This window comes from Suricata suricatta, chromosome 3 (genome assembly GCF_006229205.1).
Source record: "Suricata suricatta isolate VVHF042 chromosome 3, meerkat_22Aug2017_6uvM2_HiC, whole genome shotgun sequence".
Classification (NCBI taxonomy): domain Eukaryota; kingdom Metazoa; phylum Chordata; class Mammalia; order Carnivora; family Herpestidae; genus Suricata; species Suricata suricatta.
In genome coordinates, this window is record NC_043702.1 from 19,764,678 (window position 1) to 19,786,085 (window position 21,408).

At 50.3% G+C, this 21,408-nt stretch overlaps 1 protein-coding gene across 1 annotated transcript in view; it reads left to right on the forward strand.

The window, feature by feature from the left end:
- The first annotated feature begins 6,863 nt into the window (after window positions 1-6,863).
- Window positions 6,864-21,408, forward strand: part of IGFBP5 (insulin like growth factor binding protein 5) — a 19,866-nt gene continuing 5,321 nt past the window's right edge. Inside the window, exons 1-3 of the mRNA XM_029933873.1 lie at window positions 6,864-7,953; window positions 19,596-19,825; window positions 20,396-20,515. Coding sequence (XP_029789733.1) covers window positions 7,620-7,953; window positions 19,596-19,825; window positions 20,396-20,515 — 684 coding nt within the window. The 5' untranslated portion in view covers window positions 6,864-7,619. The remainder of the gene's footprint in view (window positions 7,954-19,595; window positions 19,826-20,395; window positions 20,516-21,408) is intronic.

Here is a 21,408-nt window from a genome sequence, read left to right on the forward strand (position 1 = left end):
GGGACCATTTTGTTTTGCAGGTGACTGAAGGCGTTTTCATGGGTCATTTTGATTCTACTCAATTTGTGTCTTTCAAACCAACTCCAATCACTACATAGGCCATGACTCCGTTGTAGTTGTTTTTTTTTTTTATTTTTATTCTTTAAAAGATTTTTTATTTGTTTTTGAGAGACAGAGAGAGACAGCACGAGCAGGGGAAGGTCAGAGAGAGAGAGGGAGACACAGAATCCGAAGCAGGCTCCAGGCTCTGAGCTAGCTGTCAGCACAGAGCCCAACGCAGGGCTCGAACCCATGAACCGTGAGATCATGACCTGAGCCGAAGCCAGACGCTCAACCTACTGAGCCACCCAGGCGTCCCCATTGAAGTTTTTAAAAAACCAGGGAGAAGGGGGGCCTGGGTGGCTCAGTCAGGTAAGCATCTGACTCGATTTTGGCTCAGGTCATGAACTCATGGTTTATGAACTCAAACCCTGTATCAGGCTCTGTGCTGACAGACTGGAGCCTGCTTGGAATTCTCTCTCTTTCTCTCTGCCTCTTCCCCACTCTCTCTCTCTCTGCTCCTCCTCTGTTCATGTTTGATCCTTCTCTCTCTCTCTCTCTCTCTCTCAAAATAAATAAACTTACATAAATAATAAATAAATAAATAATAATGAAAAAAAACAGAGAGAGAGGGGCACCTGGGTGGCTCAGTCAATTGAGCCTCTGACTTCAGCTCAGGTCATGATCTCATGGTTCATGAGTTAAAGCTCCACATTGGGCTCTCTGCTGTCAGTGTGAAGCCCACTTCAGATCCTCTGTCCTCCTCTCTCCCTCCCTCTCAAAAATAAACATTAAAAAAAAAACAGTGAGAGACTTAAATTAGCAAAGAAGCTATCATACAAGCCCAAATTTCTTGTACCACAACAGTTAAACCATAATCAAAACATGAGTGATTTCTTTCTAGCAGAACATTGACTAAACATCAACCAAGACACTAAATTAATGTTGTCATTTTATGTTTTGTTGGGTTTGTAGTTTTGATTGAGTTTATTGACATATTTGTTGGATTTTACAATGAGATAAACTTATGGAACTTTTGCCTTATTATGTTTGTGCATATTTAAGTAATACTACAATTAACATATTTTCAGTCCAACAGAAGGAGTATATTGGAATTTACTGACATCTTAAAAGATTTTTAAATGTTATTTAAATTATTCACATTTGAGACACAGAGGGTTGAGCAGACTAGTAGATAAAGGGACAAAATAGAAACACATCAAGGGTGACATTATGAATAGTCAGAATGAGGCAGAAATACGGCTAGATGATTAGCAAAATGCTGGAATAATTAGGGGCTGGTAAGTGTCTTTTCATTCGAAAGTAATTTATTAAGGGCCTCCTGTGCCAGGAACTATCATGGGGACTCCTGGCCAAGAAGGAGGTGAAAAAGGAAAAGTGGAAATAAGATACCAAGATGAGTAAGACCTTGGGTCCTTCAAAAAGTTCCGTCCAAAAGGAAAGAGTCAGTCTCACAGGTGATAATGATGGAGCACTAACAAGCTCACAAGAACCAAGTGGGGTACACACTAAACTCCCCCATTTTACTGCTGAGGACAGGGGACCACATAGGACAAATGCTGCTACAGAGCAAGGTGTCTTTCGGAAATCACCTATGTGAGTCAGGGAAACCTTCCTAAGTAGATGTGATTTTAATAATGACTAGTTCACTAGTCAGAACAAAGGAGAAAAGCATTCTTGTCAGAACGAATACCTTGTGCAAAGAGATGGGAGCATGGAAAGGCATGGCTTCTCCAAGGAAAGGCACCAATGTACAGACAGGCTCAACTGAGAACATGGCCGGAGTCAGCTGCTCTGAAGGGGTTCAGACACATTCCTCAGCACTGGTAATGGATCAAACATGTCACTGGACCAATCCTTTCCACACTAGTAGAAAAACAGTGTTTCCTGATGGTTTGGAAACCAGGCTCAATTTTTCCAACCAGGACTACCACATACAGTTGCATAAGTTATGCACTGCACAATATGACCCCCATCTAAGTGGCATGATTTATATATTAAACATCATAGACATATGGCAATTTCCTGGAAGGAGGAGTAAGTTTTCTCATTCTAACTATTTTCTGACGAACAGATGTACCCTGAGGAAGGGTATCTTTTTGTAAATCATACAAATTTGCCCTAAAGGCTAGTAGTGGTGGTAAGCTAGCTCTTCTGGTTTCTTTCCCTTGAATTGCAAAGAAACCTAGATTCCAACCATGCACTGCAGTTTTATTTGGCCTTTTCAGGGCTCAAATGCATCTGCTTCAAGCAATTTCCAGACTCTTTGTCTTCCTGTCCAATGTGATTCCACCGTCCCTCCTCACCCATCTGTCTTCTTCCTAGATCTGAATCTACCAACACTGCTGGGTTTTGTTTTTTTTTTAAATCACAACAGATCACTTTTTCTGGTTAATCTCATTTTTCCAAAATTCCAACACAGCTCTCGGGCTGCCCATTGTACAAACATGTCAGATCCCACGACCCAAGAGGGCCTCCAGCCGGAAACTGGATGCACGGAGCCATGCCTATTCTGTTGTATCTTTCTGGAATGGTTCCAGAAGCCTTCTAAACATCAATTCTTGAAACTATTAACTTCCATATTGTTCACATAGTCACTCTGACTCATAGTTGGCTCCGGCTCCATCAAAAGGAGCCTGAGGTCAACGTGGACCGTAGGTAAATTGTCACTGTAGTGGGCACGGCTGCAAAATTAACTCCAAGGAACTCATCGTGGCCTCACCCCCAAAATCGTTCTAATGCTGTTCTGTAAGAAACTTAGAATAAAACCTAGGAGAACACTGTGCCAAAAGGATACAAAGCTATTTCAGAAGTGTCTGGTTCTGCAGAGCAAAGGGGCAGGGGCGGGAGCAGGCGGTGAGCTATTTCCTGCAACGCAGTCTTTTTAAGAGTCTCCAACAAGGAAGGCAAAAATGTAACGTGTTCAATGTAGTTAGTTAGTCCAGGGTATGTTCTACTAGTTTCTGCTCTTCAAATGGCTGAAATATACCGTAATTAACATTAAAAAAAATCTTTTTAGAGGACTTTTTTTATGCTCTTTGGCCGAAGGTCATGTTCTAATTATTCAGCAGAGAAGCTCTAGGGCATTCTTTGATGAACCCAAAGTAATCAAGTTCTGACTTGGCCGCACCTGTCTCCAGGGTACAGTGATCATGACCATCTCCTTTGTATCAGTGCTGTCAGGGCAAAGGGGCAGTGCCCAGGCTCAGGAGACATCCAGAGGACCCAGGGGGTGTGCGTGGCTGGGCCCCTCCATCGATGCCTTTGCTACCCCCCATCCCTGTTGCGAAAGACCTCCACCAGCCTAGGCTTCTTTCCCTTCCAGAAAGGAGGCGTGTGCGAAACGATGTATCTATTCTGCCACCTAGCCTTCGGCCCCATCACTACAACAGAGCTGCCCTGAGCCGTTCTGCACAGACCTGTCTTGATGAACTTCCCTCAGCTGGGGAGGGACCTGAGCGTCTGGGTACTTTATTTCTTAAAGGTCACCATACCTTAGTTTTAGACTAAAATGATGTGGCAGGATTAATATGCCTGATGCGTGCTGGCCTCTGGAAAAGGGGGTGTCAATCTCCTAGGATCTTTCAAAGAGAGTAATTACTCACTGTAGGGAATGGTTTAGGCAAGTCTGTCTAAGACAGTGAGGAAAGGAATGCACAAGAATGAAGACAAGACCCTCAGCTGACAGTTTTCTTTTCCAACCAGTGATACTTTGTGTCTTATTGAAAGTCCAGCTTTCCCAACCATGTTATCAGCTGTCACCCTAGCCTTGAAACCCACTTAGAAACTCACAGAAAATGATCAGAGGAAAAGATTCAAGTTTTAGAAAACAAAAATGCTACGTGCCCTTTGAAAAGTTGCCCATATAAACACATAAATCTATGTTGTACTTCTTGGAGTTGATATGCAGTGAGTCTTTTAAAAGAATGGGGAGGAGTGAGCTCTAGGGGATAAGACAAAAGTAGATGATATTTAACTTCTTACTTCTCCAAGAAAACTGTGGTTGAAAGACCTCAAAACTTGGACACGCCAGGGTGGGAAGCAGAGTTGGGAAGCTAAAGGCAGCGAAAGCAAGTCAGCAATAAAGGAGGGAAGGGAACCTGGCCTCTGACATTTGCATCTGGCAAGAATAAATGAGCCCAACCAAAGACATTGATGCAAGTGATTTTTTTTCTTTTTGGCTCCAGAAGCAATTTTCTGAAGGTGATTGTGAATAGATTTAGGTCTTCAGAGTGGAGGGGAGGGGATAACAGAATCAAGAAAAGCTCAGAGGCATGTCCCGTAATCTAACAACATGCACCAGCCCTTCCCTTCCGCTGTCATATGCTAAGCATGTCATACGTAAGCACAGAAGCAAACCCATTTGGCCAGTCCCGTCTTTGGACCTGACCACTATAGACAGCCCCAGGCTCCCTAGAATTCTTCCCCTTGTGCTTTCTTCAGAAGCTTACCTGAGGTTCCTGGGAGAGCAACTTAAACTCTTTGGGAGCTGAGACTCGGAATTGTCACTTAGTGTTTACACAGCGGCAGTGTGTACACCCTCCACGGCCCCTCTGCACCCGACCCCGAGGACCAGCCTCAGCCACCACCTTCTCTCCTCTTCACGGGCTTTTTGTCCTCTCCATGAATCATCCCCCTCTTCCTTCCACCTGTCCTCATACATTTTCTTTTCCAGCCACTGGAAGTCGGCTAGACAAAAAGACGTTGTCGCTGGAGGCCGTCTCTCTCAGAATAGAGGGTGGCTAGAACCAGCAACCGGTGTTTCTCCAGAATGAGCACCACAATTTCCCCTTCCTCTTAAATGCCACCAGTGTGCATGGAGGCAGCTTGGCCGCTGAGCTGGTGTAGACACAGGAGCAGGGGTCAGAACACACACCGCACTGCTGGGCCACTCTTCGAGTCTGAACTTGACACAAAAGGGAAAATAACACATAATCTCCTTGGTTCCTCAAATGTTGCAACCAAATTTTTGAAAATTAATTTTCCCCCTTCCTTCCCAAGTCCCCAGACAGAGGGGGAAAAGCAATGCAAAGAGGTCTTGTAGTTTGAGGGTTTTTTGTTTGGGATTTTTTTTTTAACTATTACACACAGCTCCTCCTCCTCCTCCTCCTCCCCCTAGCGAATACATAGAGCCAACCCCCCCCACCCCTGCAATTCTAACAAAAGCTCAACTTTAAACCTTAGCCTTGTTTTAAAATGTACCTTTCAGCAAGTAGATAAGCAAGAAGAAAGATCAAAATCTGGGAATGTTAATAGCATACAGGGAGATGTTCCTGAACCACACCAGCAAAACAAATCTTTTCTTAAGAGCAGTCCTACAGAAAGAATTCTTATCATAGATAAGGGTGCAGTCTAGTGGCAAACTTCATGAAATGCAGCCCCTTTTCCAAAGGAAAGTGACAGCACTTGGAAAGAGCTAAAGGGAACATAAAAGGGACGAGTCCGACCCAGGACTGTCCTCTCGGATGGGGCAGCAATGACTGGCTGCTCATTTCTCTCTGATCTGGTTGCAAAGTCTGCAGCTCAGCCATGTCAATTTCAGAAACAAAGTTGAGATCACCACCTTTCTTCTTGGAAGAATTCAGCTTTCGTTTTACTAAGGTAAGAAGGATCCCATGGTGTCTGAATAGATTGCCTGAGCTTGCAGATAAAATAATAATATTCCTGGTCAGGATCTCTTCAGAGCGGGTCCTAAGGTCCTGTCAGCTCACAGTCCTGAAATGTGCCTGTGTGTGGCAGTTAACCTTTTAATAAGGTGCTTGTCTGGTCTGTCACCCATCCCCTTCAGAGATGTGGCCCTATCCAATAGAAATGCCCCCTGTGGAAGAATGTGGAGGGAAACTATCACTCCAATCTGCCTTCTTCCTTCGGAAAACCCCACATCAGGACTCATTAGATCACCAGGCAAGATTTTCAGACAGCATCTTCTGGAAAGTGCCAGTCTCTGTAACTCACTGCTCCCTACAACACTGGTGTATGTCTTTTCCTACATGTACATACAACACAGATACCCACAAGAGTGTGTGCATGCGCGTGCACACACACACACAGCTTCCCTGGGCCAACAATGGAGCTGAAGGAAAGTGGCCTCCCCTTGATCATATGACCAAAGACAGTCACTCCACCAGCAAGAGAAATGCTCTTAATTAAATCCCCTTCCCCAAACTTTTAGGGGGGAAATCCAGTTTTTCTTTTTTCTTTCTTTTTAATTCAGCTCACTATCCTCAGCTGGCCATCCTACACTAACACTCCCTGTCAAACACACACACACACACACACACACATACACACACACACACACCCCTCACATGGTAACTTAAACACTAGCACACAGCCACTTCCCAAAGCTTGGGAAGAATTTCTTGGGCACCGTATATATCCACTTGGCTAATAAAAAAAACCACTTCTCCCTGCAGCCTGAACCTTGGCTAGTTAAGGGGTGGGAAGGAGGGGGAGACAGGGTTACTCTTCATTGTGTCCACCACCTCCTTGAATTCTCTCTTCCACTCGCGCCCCCCGCCACGTCCTCCCCCTGTAGGCAGCCCAGCCCTATCCCCCATGCCCCTTCCTTACATTCCGGGGGGAGGAGGGCACTGTTCCGGGAGCGCAGGGGAGCCCCCGTGTGTCTAGAAGGCCTCTCCCCGCCCCCACCCCGTGTGAGTTTGTACTGCAAAGCTCCTTGGCATCCTCCCCTGGGTTGGGTGTTGGGGAGCTCAAATAGCAGCTACAAACTGGCTGGCAGCCAGGGGCCGTCTATTTAAAAGCGCCTGCTCCACCGGAGCCCGTAGTCTCTTTGGAAACTTCTGCCGGGGGAAAGAGCTAGGAAAGAGCTGCAAACCGGTGTGGGGTTTTTTCTCCTTTTTTTGCTCCTTTTAATTACCCCCTCCTCCGTTTGCACCCTTCTCCGAGCTTCACGCGGAACCTGCGAATTTCGAAGAGGTGGTGGCAGAGTGGGAGCAGAGGTGTTAGGGCTTGGGATTTGGGGCTTTTTTTTTTTTTCTTGATTTCAACATTTTACCCCACCCTCGCGGCCACCGCTGCCGCCTCTTACCTGTTCCGCGGCAGTCCGGCGCCGCAGGCAGCTGAAGGGTAGAAAGGAGCAGGGTGTACTTTAGATTTTAAACAAAATTTTTGAAGACAAACCCATTTTTCTCCCCCACCCCTTCTCCTCCACAGCCTCCGAGCGCATTATTCCGGTGGTTGCTCTGGGGTAAACAGTTTTTGGCTTTTTCCTCCCTGTAATTCTGACCGGGTCTGGCCGGGCGCGGGCGTGAGGGGGTAGTTTCTCCGGCCTCCACTCCCTCCGCGTGCACCTGGCGCAGCTCTTCTCCCCACAACCTGTTGCAAGCCCTTTAATCCTTGCATTTGGGACTTGATTGTAGGCACCTCAGCCCTCCATCTCTCCCTACGTTTTGCAATTGTCTGGACGGAGGGCACCTGCTCTACCTGCCAGGGAAAAAAAAATTTTTTTAATTCCTCCGGGCGCCCTCTTGGCCCCTCTATCCCTACACTCTCGCTCTCGTGCCCCGCCCCAAGGTAAAGGGGAAGACACGGAGAAGATGGTGCTCACCGCGGTCCTCCTGCTGCTGGCCTCCTGTGCGGGGCCGGCCCAGGGCCTGGGCTCCTTCGTGCAATGCGAGCCCTGCGACGAGAAAGCCCTCTCCATGTGCCCCCCCAGCCCCCTGGGCTGCGAGCTGGTCAAAGAGCCGGGCTGCGGTTGCTGCATGACTTGCGCCCTGGCCGAGGGGCAGTCGTGCGGTGTCTACACGGAGCGCTGCGCCCAGGGGCTGCGCTGCCTCCCCCGGCAGGACGAGGAGAAGCCGCTGCATGCCCTGCTGCACGGCCGCGGGGTTTGCCTGAACGAAAAGAGCTACCGCGAGCAAGCCAAGATCGGTGAGCGCGCTCGGTGTGCCAGTCAGTTACACGGCGCACGGCCGGGGACACGGGACAGGCTGGCCCCGCGCGCGTGGCCCAGCAAGTGGCTTAGAGCCGGGGTGTAGCCCGGGAGGAGGGCGGGGAGGGTCCGGGCACCTCGGGATTGGAGCTTGGCGGATCCAGCTACCCCGGGCTGCTTTCTAGCCAAGCGTCTCTCGCGGTTTTCGCTCCTTCTCCTCACCCCTACCCTCACCCTTCTCACCCTCCCCCTTCTTCTGAATACTGACTCGGAGCTGCTATTCAGTCTCCCGTTCCAAACCCCCAGGTACTCAGTCTCCAATCTGAGAGGGTGCATGTTACATTATCGATTCCCTCCTCCACCCACCCCCCACCCAATACCGTTTTTTTCTGAACTTGAGAAAGAAAATCTCTTTTGTTAAAATACTGCTTTGACTGGGGACCTGGAGAGAGAGGCGTTACCGGTCTTCGGTGGTAATTCCACCTTTGTCCCTCCCAGCCTCTGCCCCCCCCCACCCAGTCCGTGCAGACATTTCTATCCTCTACCTTTGCACACACTCGCGCGCGCACACAACACTCGCACGCTTGGAAGCTAACGCCTTTAAGGTGGGGGCTTTGACGCCCCTCCCACGTGCACACCCATTGCTCTTGACTTGGTTTGACTGTTTGTGGTAGATGGTAAAACATATTAGGATGCAAAATACCTTTGTTCCTCCCGGGAAAGGAAAAATTACAATAGCTCGCTCGGCGGCGGTGGGGAGGTGGGGGCGGGGAGGAATGGGTAAGGGTTTAGGTTCCCTTGCTGAGTATTCGGCCCTAATCTAATTCCTTTTTCCCCGCCCAAATTCAGATTTTAGGTAGGAAGAAAGGTGGATAGAGGGGTAAAAAGGGGTGTAAAACTCAAGACATCACAACTTCCCAGCCAATGCTAAACTCTCCCCACCCCAATCGTTCAAATCCGATCGCAAGTGGGTGTGGTATAAATGCAAGACCCGCCCTGGAAACACAGAATGCAAAATCAACTGGGCGGAGACAGAAAAGCGGTGCTCAGGAAGCCTCCCCTCCGCCTTCAAGTAGCCCCGCCCCCTGGTTGCCCCGCCCCCAAATTCTCCGAGTTTGGTGTCTAGGGTTTAAAAGGTTGACAGAGCTACTTGTTCAATCAGAACAGCTCTGACTCCCCATCCCCCCACCGCTAGACGAGTTCACGTTTGGACTTACCTGATTTACATTTTTTTAAGTCGAGTGAATTGGATACAAAAATCTGGGTTCTGAAACGTCAACCTGGTTGTACTCTCCAAAAGGGGTTAAGACTTGGCTAAATCATGTTTTTTCTGTGTACTTTCTTACTGAAGCAATGCCATTCCCTCCTACCTCGTCCATTAGGGCACCCCAATCTGAGTTTTCGTAACAGCAAACTGCAGACACTATCATGTAGGAAAAGAGTCCGCGCCGGAGAAGCGGCAGGAGAACTTTACTGAGTTCATTCTGGATCTGCAAAAACATTGCAGGTTTCGCCTTTCGCCCGCGGCTGTCCCTCCACTTTGCGAGAGGCTGTCGTTCTCCGGATTGCAGCATGCAAAAAGGAACAGAGGGCAACAGGCAGGCCCCAGAGGCCCTCGAGGCCAGTTTGTGAAGTTATTTTTATTAAGAGCCACTTTCCAAGGCGGTCCTGGCTGCCTTCATCTTGAGGGATGTGGATTTGGAAAATCTTAGCACCGGGGAAGAAAAGGTATGAATCGATTTCCTGGCTTCGAGCGAGCGCTCTGGGTAAAAATCCGGTCACATCGAAAATATGCAAGATACCACTCAGCCGCATTCTGGGCCCGCTTTTATTTGCCCAGCAGTGTGGTTGGTGTGAAGGTTGTGCGCGCAGGGCGCGCGCAGAGGCGCGCGCAATTGCTGGAAGAGCAAATTGACTCAGCCAACTTTCCAGTTCAACTTAATACATACTCGCGCGCGCGCTTACGCGCACGCACACACACACACACACACACACACACACACACACACACACACACACACACACAGGCTTTTGTCCCAAGCAAGATGCCCTTTAGAATTCTCTGCAGTCCTTTCCTCAACCCCCACCTTCAAGATGCCTCTCGGCTAACACACGTAGCATCCTCCACGCCCCAACCGAGACTCTCTCTGAGATTCCACCCTTCCTTCGGCAGGTGCCTGACCCACCTCAGTTTCGGGATGGTTACAGGAGCTGACCCCTTGCTTCCGGACGTAGTATGATAGTGGGCGCTCCTGGCTAGCTCCTTTCTACTCGAAAACAGCTGAGTGGGTCCTCAAGAAGTTGGAGATGGGGCAGAGACAGCTCATAAAGAGAGGGAAATGAACAGAGAGAAGGAGGAGAGCGTCAGCTCCTTTGGCCAAAAATCTTGTTCCCCAACACCCCGCCACCATGTCCCCCTCCCCTAATCAGCCATGAGAACTTGGATCTGCCTCTCCCTCCTGTGGTTGCTCTACAGATATGGATGATATATGTGCGTGTGTATATATATATATATATATATATATACGCACATATAAATCAAAAGACATATACGTATGTAAAGAAAGATACAGATATAGATACATATCTTCTTTTTTTTTTAACCAAATGAAAAAGTGCATTTCTAGAATCCGAAATGGAGAGCTGAGGAGAGTGTGATGGCTGGCAGCCAAAGCTGCTGGGAGGAAGAGCCGAGGGCAGGCGGGCGGAGACTGGTGTTTTGCTGGGCGCGTTGCTGAGCAACCGGAGAGCGAGTCTGCCCGCGAACTGGGTGCTGGGAGCGCGCCGGGCCCTGCATTTTATTTTGGCCAGTTCTGGGGCAAAGATAGATATAGAAACAGAGGGCAGTGTGTGTGAGGCTGGAGGGAGGCGGGAGACAGGAGTTATTTATTGAGCCAGGCTCAATAAATATCGGCGAGCTGGGTAGAGTCAAGGAAGCACCGGCTTTTTGCTTGGGCATTGTTTGGAGAAGGATCCCTGTGGCTTTCTGGGCGGCAGGGCAGCCCACATATTTGCCCGGGTCTGGGAGATCTTTCCTGAGCATGTGGAACATTAAGCTTGGGGTACAGGGAGAAACGGGTTTTGAGTTGCAGCTCTGTCATTGAGAAGTAAGAGAGAACAGAAAGGGAAAGAAAAAAAGAAACCCTAAATAAAAATAAATTCGACCTTTGTTGCTTTGAGGGGTTTGGCCTCCATCACCCTGGCTTCCACGCCAAGCCTGGTCCAAATGCCATGTTGAAGTCAAGTTCCAGAGTTGAGTTTATTGGCCAGATTTATGTCTGGGTTGAACAAGATCATGGAAAACCAAAGAAGCCAGATTCCTTTCCACTGCCCCCCACCCCCACCTTGAAACAAGTCTTTGAGAGGTTGGCTGTGCCTTGAGCCAACCAAAATGGAAGTCAGGAAGACAGGAGATGGTGCTTTTAACTTAACTTTTCTTGCCTCCTGCCCCCTCTTTCTGCTGTGGCAGCTCAGACTGGAAGAGTAAGGACAGTTGGCCACAGTGAGGGCTCCCTTTCTTTCCATATTTTTTTTCTCTCCTCTTATCCCTCCTTCCCACTCCCCCCACCCCCCAGCCCCGCCCATCCCTTAACTCCCAGCATTCCCTGAGGGCTCAGGTTTTAAGTCTCAGCAGCTGCAGTTAGCCTGGGGCTTGGGTTGGATTTGAACAGGCAGGTGGGCTTGCAGCTGCAGGGGGAGAGCCAGGCTGACCTAAGAGGCAGAGGTCACCAAGAGGGTTACAGCAAAGGGCATGAGAGCAGGATTCCCAAAAGAAGCCCAGGTCCCCTTAATAAGGTGGGGGGGGGGGTGGCTAGCTGGAAAAGAAGGTGATTTTTGTCTTAAGTTTTTGCTTTGTACTTTAGCAATGCCTTTGCAGCCTTGAGCTATTATTTAATGTGTAGAACATAGCTCTTCAGAGAAGGGGTCCTAGAGCTCCAAGCCTGCTGCATCCAAAAACTGGAAGAATGCCATAAACAGACCCAGGTACCTGTGAGGGTCCAACACCAAGTACAGGTGAAGAGGGTGGGAGAATGGACTCAGTGTGAGACAAGGAGGCAGTCAGTTCGGAGAGGTTTTGTTGGAGTTTTTGTTTTGCATTTTTGCTACAGTTGGTCCAAAAGTTGCAATCCCCAGAGACAGTCCTGAAATTGCCATCTGGATGTGTTTTCCAAAACAATAAGATTTATTACATATTTGCAAAAATAAATAAGGAAATAAACAAGGAGGCCAATTCTAAGCTTCTCCTCCCCACTGCCCCATAGCCAGAGGCTCCTCCATTTTTGTTTCCTGTTCCATGATTTCTGTTATGATGTCTTTTTTTTTTTAATATATGCATCCAGAGTAGTTACTGAAAATCACTATGAAATGCAAAGTGGCTTTTCCTGTCTGGCCACTTGGCTTAGCTGGGTCCTAGAGTGTCCCCAGAAATTGTCTGGGTATTGGCCAAAGGAACCCACAGATCACAGCAGTCAAAGCAACAGTTTTACAGAGAACGGGGAGGCTGACGGTGTTGAGTCACTTGTCCAAAATGAGGCGTGGCGTCAACAGCAGAGCCAGGGCTTTAGAACTCAGTGTTACAGGCTGTTGACCCTATACTCCATTCCGCCTTTCCCCGCTTTCTTCACTAGTCCCTGGGGCCTGGCCCAACCTGCAGTGGAGCCTTGGCAAGTATAACACAATAATGGGGGGTGTGAAGGTGAACAGAGGGCTCCGAACTTGGGAGTCCTCTGTTCTATGGGAGTGAAGTGGCCCCAAAGCGGAGAATGCAACACCCCTTTTATTTGCAATCCCACTCTGTTGCATTCCTTTTTCTCCTGGGTCTTTCGAACAAGGCTGGCTTAGGCCAGTGGTTTGGTGAGGGACAGGGGCAAGGGAAAGGGAAAGGGGTGGTGCTGAGCCCAACCTTCGGGTCCATGTACCCAACCTCATTTCCTGAACTGCAGGGCACTCTCTGGACATGGGAAGGCAGGCAGGCAGGCCCTCGCTGCCCCTTGGCTGTGCCCCACTAGCCACATTTCAGCCTTCAATAGCCACACGTGGCTAGTGGCCCTGTAACTGGACAGCGTAGATGCCACCAGCAAGCCCCACCCCAGCCTGAGAAAGGAATTAACGCCTCTACTCTCTCCTCCTGCATCCAAGGAGTCCAAAAGGGAGAGTCTTGAGTTAGGATTGCCAGACACCACAAGACCCTTCTTTGACCCCTAGCAACTCTCTTTTCTTAGGGGGACCAGGGAGAGAGAATTCTAGCTGCCTATTTGCCCCCTGCCACCCCCTTCTGGTCATCCAGGACCATTTGGGGGGAATGTGGCTGCCTAATTGCAAGGTTCTGAATGGACTGTGATGAGTCATGAGTGGAAGTGTAGCCAAGTCAGAGAAATGGCCAAGTGTCTCCTCTCCACTTTTCCGTTCAGGGCTGCCTTCCATCTAGATCCTCCATTCCCTTCTGATTGGGCTGTCCGCAGGGAACAGATACAGACATTTTTACTGAGGATGCCCCACCTTCCCCAGCTCTAGAGAAACTTGGCAAGAGATCTTGAAGTTGTGCATAAGTGTGGATTTCTCATGTGTAAATTTACTCCCAGCTGCCTTCCAGGGATCAAGAAACGTGTACTGGAGTTGCAACCCTGAATCCTACTTGGGCCCTAGGGGAAGTAAAATGAGGGGGGGTCCTTTCTTTACCTCTGACCCCAGGATAGTGGGAGACGTGAGGGAGACCTCAACCTTTCATTCTGGAGGAGTGTCACCAACTTGACTCCAGCCACGTCTGTGCCATCTAGGGCAGTGAGTCACCTTTTCTTCTCCATCTTTTGGAAGGAAACCTAGAGCCTTAATGCAGCGTGAAGAATGCAATTAGACAGGGGGGAAACTTCTGGGGGGAGCTCTCGAGGCGGGGGAACTGGTTCCTCTTACCTGGGCTTGGTGATCAAACTTTCTGGCAGTCTGACTCTTGTTCTGACTGTTTACCCACTATGCTGGATGGTGTCTATATTTCTCTGTGTAGGAGAGAGATGTTACATACCCACGTTGACCAACTTTGCTGTTGGCTTAGAGCACCTGAGTACTTTAGTTTTCCTGGCCTGAAATGGAGTGGGGCCTGTCAAGAAGCTCCATGGGGTAAGCATAATGGCCTCCCTGTCTAGTCACAGACTCTCTGAACCTGCTCCTCACCTCTGCCACTCACCCCAAGTCAAAGTCCCCCTCCAGTGTCTTCTTCAACTATTCCTTAGGATGATGGTGGTTTGGGTTCATTTTGCTCTTGAAAAGACAGTGCTTTTGTCCTTCTCAGCTCATAATTCAGGTTAAAAAGAGCCCAGAACATGTACGTTTGTTGCTGACCACAGAGGAAAAGAAAACAGTGTCTTCCAGGAGAGACCAGGGCAAGGCAGACACTGGCCAGGGATGGAATGAGTAGGAGGAGGGACATTGCAATTCCCCTGGAAGGTTCAGCAGCTGCTTCCTCCTGCCCTGTCCCCTTTCTCTTTATGCAAAGGCATGCACACCCAGTGTAATTGATTCATATGGCATCCACAGCTGGGAAACGGTCAGACTTCAGGAGTCTGGAATGTGTCTCACAGTTTTTTAAACAGTGACCAGCCAGTCCATCATTTCCCCATAAGCCTCGTGTCCTGCCTAAAAGCAAGAGGATGCAGGTGGGCTGGGAAGCAGGCAAGGCAGGGAGGGGGACCAGCGATGATGACAACGCTCTATACATGCACTGTCCAACCCAGCAGCCATCCACCGCTGTGGCTGCTGAGTCCTTGAAACATGGATGGAGCAACTGAGGTACTGAATTTGTAATTTGATTTAATATTTATTCATTTAAGTAGCCACATGTGGCCAGTGAATGCTGTATTGGAGAACACAGCCTTAGATCAAAGAAGCCCAGTAAATCCAGGAATCCCTCCTTGTCCCCGTTCCTCTAAGACTAATTCCTAGGCTTCATGGCTTCCTCCAGAGCAGCTTCAATGCTGAAACGCAGGGGCATGTGTAAGGTGACCTCTCAAGGCACCCACGGAGCCCTGACATGCCCGAGTTTATGTTACAGAAACGCTTCTAGACCCACTTCTCTTTATCTGGGGAAATCTGTGCCTCTCTCTATTTAAAGATTATCTACTGAATACCATAAAATGGAGAGACAAAGATAAATGACAAAGCTCTGCCCTTCAGAAATTTACTGTTTCAATTCCATGGAAGGAGTTAGAAAGAAACCCAGAGGAAGCCCATCTCCCCTTTTCATTCCTTGTAGAGAGATTCTGGGCAAACCCATTTTGTCTCCTGGCTACAAAAGGAGACTTTCCTTTCTCCAGGTCCAGGTGGCCTGGCAAACCCCTACATTCTTCCTGAGCTGTGAATTCCGAACACGCCTCGGTTTCTTCAATTTCCGCAAGCAGAGTTGCAATATCTGGGCCACCCCGTTTTTCCTTAAGTTCAACTATGAGGTTAAAATAGACTGAGAAACTACCACCGGCCCAGGAGCATGGAGTTAATGGTGCTGGGGCATGACTGGGAGCCCCAGGATGGAGGGTTAGACTGCAGGGAGCAGCGAGTCCCCGACACCTCTGTCACTGGGCTGGGGAAAAGGATGGAGTCAGAACGTACCAGCAGGTGCATCCGGCCCCCGCAAGAGAGCAGAGGCAGCCAGCGGTTGGCCGTGGACAGCACAGTGGCATGCCGTCCACTCTGCTGTGAGTGAAGCTGCCCACCATAGGGTGCCTCCAGGTCCATGGCAGCTGAGCCTACAGCCAGACTACCCTCTGTGTTTACTGGGCCATGAAAATGCACGGCCCTCCAGTAGGTGCTCCTGTCGGTTAGGAAGGGCCGCATTATACCTCTGGGTGCTGGTGCAGTGCTCCGAACCGGGAGCGCCTCATTAATGGCCACCCTGACATGGCAGGGGCTGGGGCCCTCGGGGAGCTGGTTGGAAGGACTGAGCTTGGAAGGCAGACCAGACTCAGAGCCCCCCCTGACAGGCAACCACCAGGATGGTGTGCTAGTCTTCACTTCCTCGGTCGTTGGATGAGATTGTGGAATCAAAGGGCCCTGCCTCCACCATCCCTTGGAGGAGGGAGCAATCACCGAACATTCCGTATTTCCCATCTGCTGCAGAATCCTTTCAAAACGACATCCAGAGATGAGAAGGGAGGCCCTGGACGTGTCTCTCTTCCACTCCGATCACTTCTCAGCTGCAGAAGTGAGAAGTAGAGAACCAACACGGGGCTATGCCCAGGTTGGCCTTGTCCAACCTCCCCCCCCCCCCCCCCCCCCCCCCCCCCCCCCCCCCCCCCCCCCCCCCCCCCCCGCAACAAGCCTTCCACTCTCACACCTTTACCACAAGTGGGTTTTTTCCCAGTCCTCCACGGGTCATCCCCCTGACTCCTCAAATGCATGGTGCAGACACACAGAGAGGAGGAGAGGACTTGGGTAGCTGTCACAGAAGTAGGGGAGGAAAGCAGCCAAATCCCAGATTTTAAAATTGCTTACAGACAGAAGCCCTGGAAACATGTTGGGTGGCCATCAGTCTCCTCTGCCATCTACTGGCCATGTGGGGGTATTGACCGGATTATGGACCAGCTTCCAGACCCCTCTGCCCTTTGAAGTTGTCGGGCATCGTTACCAGAGAGCACCTCCCTCTATTCCAGCTAAATCCCCTGTGCAACTTTGGTCCATATTGTCTTGAAAAAGTGCAGGAGTGGCCAGCTACCTGTGCCTGCCTTGTCTCGTCTAAAACTTAAACCCTTCCCAAATTGAAAGCCTATTTATGACTTGGCCAGGAAGCAGCTCAGTAGGGCTAGCTGGCTCTTGCATTCCAGCTCTGGTCTTACTTTCCAGCTTTTTAATCTTCTTAGCTCTGCGCCGGCTTGGTGCCAAGTTTCCGCTGTCTCTAGAGGCTGCAGGTGACCACAAGACTCTGATTAATATCTTTGATACTTGACTGTCCTGTTGCCTAAGTAAGAGGTCCCCTGGGGTTAAGTGGCACCAAAAACCAGGAGGCACATCAAAATGTAAAGTTCAGAAGCAGCCAAAGAGCCTGCAAATGGGAGAGGGTATGCCCTCAGGAGCCCCGCCTTGGTGAGCCCAGGGAAGGAGAGAGGGCTTGCAAGAGCGTTTTGAGTTCCTCAGAGAACATACGGGAATTGACATCATTTTCCAGTATCAACATGTGCCTAGCCCCAAGGCCATACTTGAACACGCAGAGAAAAGACTAAGGTCAAGGAAAATTTGCTCCCAAATTGATTGAGCCACTGTTCACAGCACCGTCCTCCTCCCAGGAAGAGTGAGTCAAGGGCAAAGGTGGCCCATGGCACTTCTTAGAAAAAGTCCTAAAAGGCAAAGAGTCTTGAGAAAAGTAGTCAATACATGGAGTGCCGTGAGCCAGCAAGTTGCCATGCCCACAGGGCCTGAGAGAGAAGCTCTGTGGGAGGTGACACCAGATCTGGAGGAGGACAGCCTCTGACCAAAGGGACAGCGGGGCCCCTGCAAAACAGGTGGCCAGAGGAGGAGGGGTAGCACTCCCATCCCAGATGTCTTTAGGAACTAGGAAGAGCGCCCTGAGGTACGTGTATGTACTTGTTCCTGCATGGACACCAGTAGATGGACCTGACGCTCTACTGGAAGGTTTCCAGGAGCTGGTAACAGCCAGCCCCTGGAGGGGGTTCGTGGAGCCCAGCCCCACAGGGGCCCCTGAGGACAACTTGCTGGCCCTGCAGCCCAGGCCGGAACAGCCTCTGACGGAGACACTCAGCCCTCCGCTGTGTGCTGATCAGCACCTGTTCCCCCCCCTGCCCCGCCCCACTTCATGTGATAATAATCTTGATTAGAGAAAGGCGGTAGCCATGCACTCCAGAATGCTCCCTAACCCTCAATGGCAACCATCTCTTGCCCTTGGTTCTACTTCAGTGGCAACTGCTTTATAAAGTCCGAATGCTTGGTGATGCCCAGAGAGGTTGAGTGAAGTGTCTCAGATCACCCAGCTAGATGGGCTCAGTAACCCTTCTGTGCCACAGCTGGCTTTTCCTTTCCACGCACCTCTCCCCAAGACCTGAGCCTCAGGTTGGGCCTAAGTCACCAAACAACAGAGCCCTAGCCATTGAGTTTGTGCAAAGTTCCCCCAAGCGGCTCTGCTCCTCCATGTACCCCATTCCAGCTTGTCCTACAAGCAGGAAAAGTTGGTTTGCTCCAAAGCCCAGCCCTTTAGCCAACCCCAGAAGGTGAGCCTCCATCTACTGGGCACATCACCATGCCAATTCACCGTCATAGGTTTGGTAGAGTCAGAGGACTGAGTCAAGACGAGGTGGGAAGAAGGAGGGAAAGACCAAAAGTGGGGGGTGGGGAGCTGGCACTGAATGTCGGCTCAGAGAAAGCCTGCCCATGGCTCTCTCGCCATCATCTTCCTCTCCAGGGACTCCTTCCCTTCCTCACTACAGATAAATACCCACATCAGTGAGCCACCCACAACACTGCAAACCTGTGGCGGCTTCTCCAGGGCGGAGAACTTCCCTGCCAGGGCCTTAAAGACCGGATCCCTAGTCAATTAAGTTTGACAAATCCCAAGCCAAGAGACAAACAGGTGCCCAGGTGCTTCCTGCCACCTGCCATCCTGACCGGGTTAGACCAGGTCCCCAAAAGCCTTCCTTACCCCACACCTGGAACTCCCCCTGGGAAGAGGGCCTCTGCCCTGGGGACACAAAACAGTGTCTTCCCACTAAGATTCTCCTTCCCTGTGCATCCCCTCATCCCCACCTCACTGGATTCCTCTCCCTCTGTTTCCCACCCCAGTGCCTTGTCCTCATGGCTTCTGGAGTGCCCACTGACAGGGGAGTGGGCAGAGGACCGGATTTTCCCTCTCCTCATTTGAGTTATTCCGGGTGCCTCCAGAGCCCTATTTTCTCCTAAAATCTGAAAAGAAAAGAGGCATTGAAGACGGGGCCTCACTGCTCCCACCCACCCCACCTTGAACCTGCTCTCGTGCTGGGCATCCTGGCCACGCCCTGACCAATTGGGAAGAACAGCTCTGGGTCTGCCAAGGCTGGTGGGGTCCAAGAGCTGAGAGGAGAAACGGGGACCCAGAGAAGGGTGCCTAGAAGATAAGAATGTAATGGAAGTCTGTGGATGGAGACAAGGCCGGGGGGGTGGAATTAACAGATCAACAAATAAATGAACAAAGTCCTCCTTCTTTAAAGGTCATAAGTCAGCTAAGTATAGACTGTCACCAAGTCTCTCCTATATATAACTGCTCCAGCCCCAGCCAGCTGTCAGCCTCTCTTGGCCTGGAGCTGAGTTATGTTCCGGCCTCCCAGGGCCTGGAGCACGGAGCCAGCTCGGGGTTCCAGGTCCCCCCACTCCGCCACCAGCACTGCTCCTCTCCAGGCCCCACACCTCTGACTCTCTCAGGTCCCTTCCTCTTGCTGATGGTCCCCACCACCACCATCCTGCTGGTCTAGATCCCAAGGATTGTCCTATTCCCATCCCAGTTTCCCAAGTCAGAATCTATCCCAGCTCCAAAGTCCAGGAGGCACAAAGACCCGCCCACATAGGATAGACTTGGCCTTTCCAATCCAGACTGGGCCGTCACCTATTTCTCCCCCCGCCCCCGACAACCTGCATCTCACCTCTGACGCTGATCCTCTGTCTCCTCCTGCAGAGAGAGACTCCCATGAGCATGAGGAACCAACCACCTCCGAGATGGCAGAGGAGACCTACTCGCCCAAGATCTTCCGGCCCAAGCACACCCGCATCTCTGAGCTGAAAGCCGAGGCCGTGAAGAAGGACCGCAGAAAGAAGCTGACCCAGTCCAAGTTTGTGGGAGGCGCTGAGAACACTGCCCATCCCCGGGTCATCTCTGCACCTGAGATGAGACAGGAATCTGAGCAGGTGAGTCTCCAGGATTCCCTCCCCATCCGCATCAGCATCTGCACCTGGCCACCTCTGTCACTCCCTGACTTTTGACATTTCCTTGCTTCTAAATGAGCACATGCTTAGGCTGGACCTAGCTGAGGACCTACCACTTAGATCAGCTTGGGATTCAGGAGAATTTTCAGAGCCCATGTTTATCAGGACTCAGGGCTTGACCAAGTGAGCAGTAGAGGCAGTGCTCATTCGAGGAAGGTGCCGGCTGTTGCAGCAAGCACACGTCAGGAGCTGTGACCTCACCTGGGCAGAGGCTGCATGCTCCTGTAGGGCATCCGCGGATGACCACCCCCAGACTTCATCAGAGCAAAACGGAAAAGCTGAGGGTGGGCGTTGCAGGAGGTAAGTGGGACAGCACGCCTTAGTGCCTGGTCACACGCAGGTTCCCTGTGCTTTCTACACCCAGAGGCAAGATTTGGTAGCAACTAATTGAAACAAAAATCTTAATAGACCCTCAGCCCCCATGCCTTTGGCCACGAATTCTGCCTATATGGGTGGGTCCCGCCGTGTCTCATCTCTGCCATCCCGCCACAGGGCCCCTGCCGCAGACACATGGAAGCGTCCCTGCAGGAGCTCAAAGCCAGCCCGCGCATGGTGCCCCGGGCTGTGTACCTGCCCAACTGTGACCGCAAAGGATTCTACAAGAGAAAGCAGGTACGCCTCCTCCCCATCCCTGCGCCCAAATTCAGAGGCCTCCTGAAATGGCGCTTGCCAGGAAATTTTTGCCACTAAATGCTTAAGATTTCTGTCATTAACAATAGTATTTCCTGAACCTCCAGGATCCGTGCAAGTACCCCAGTCATCATGCTTCCCATTCCCTCCTGCACTGTAACCTCCTAAAGTTTTAATGACCTGCCTTGCTTCCATGAATTCATTTAAAAAGGAAACTTTATATCACTGTGTCATATCACACTTGGTACATCTTACTTTCTGATAACCACACACATAAATACATACACACACAGATAATGACTTCAAAACATGTTTCCCACAGGTACCACCCGAAATAATGTATACCCCATTCACAGCCAGGCTGCTCTTCGGGCAATGCTACTATTGGTTAGTGGGTAACACTTAGCTGATTCGAGTGGTACTCATTACCTTAGGCCAGTGGTCCGCACACTTCCTGGGACATCCGAATGACCAGATGGCTTATAAAACGTCGATTGCTGACCAGAGTTTCTGGGAGGGACTCTGAGAATTTTGCATTTTTAACAAGTTTTCTCCCAGGTGACACCGATGCCCCGCAAGGGTACGTTTCATCTAAGTTGGGGGTCAAGAGCCAGGTGGCCTTGGGTCAATTCTTGGCTCTCCCACTTATGAGCTGTGTTCTCCTTGCCTAGTTATTTACTGTCTCTGCCTCCAGTTTCTCATGCAAAATGACCACTGCACCCATTGTCCTTACAGTTCCTAGGGCTAATGGACTCTTCTTTGTAAAGTCCTTAGAGCAGTACCGACTGTGTAGTGAGTGTTAAGTAGTGTGTGGTACATGAGACAGCTGTGCAACTGGTGCCCTCCACCTCCACCTGCACCTCCACCTGCACCCC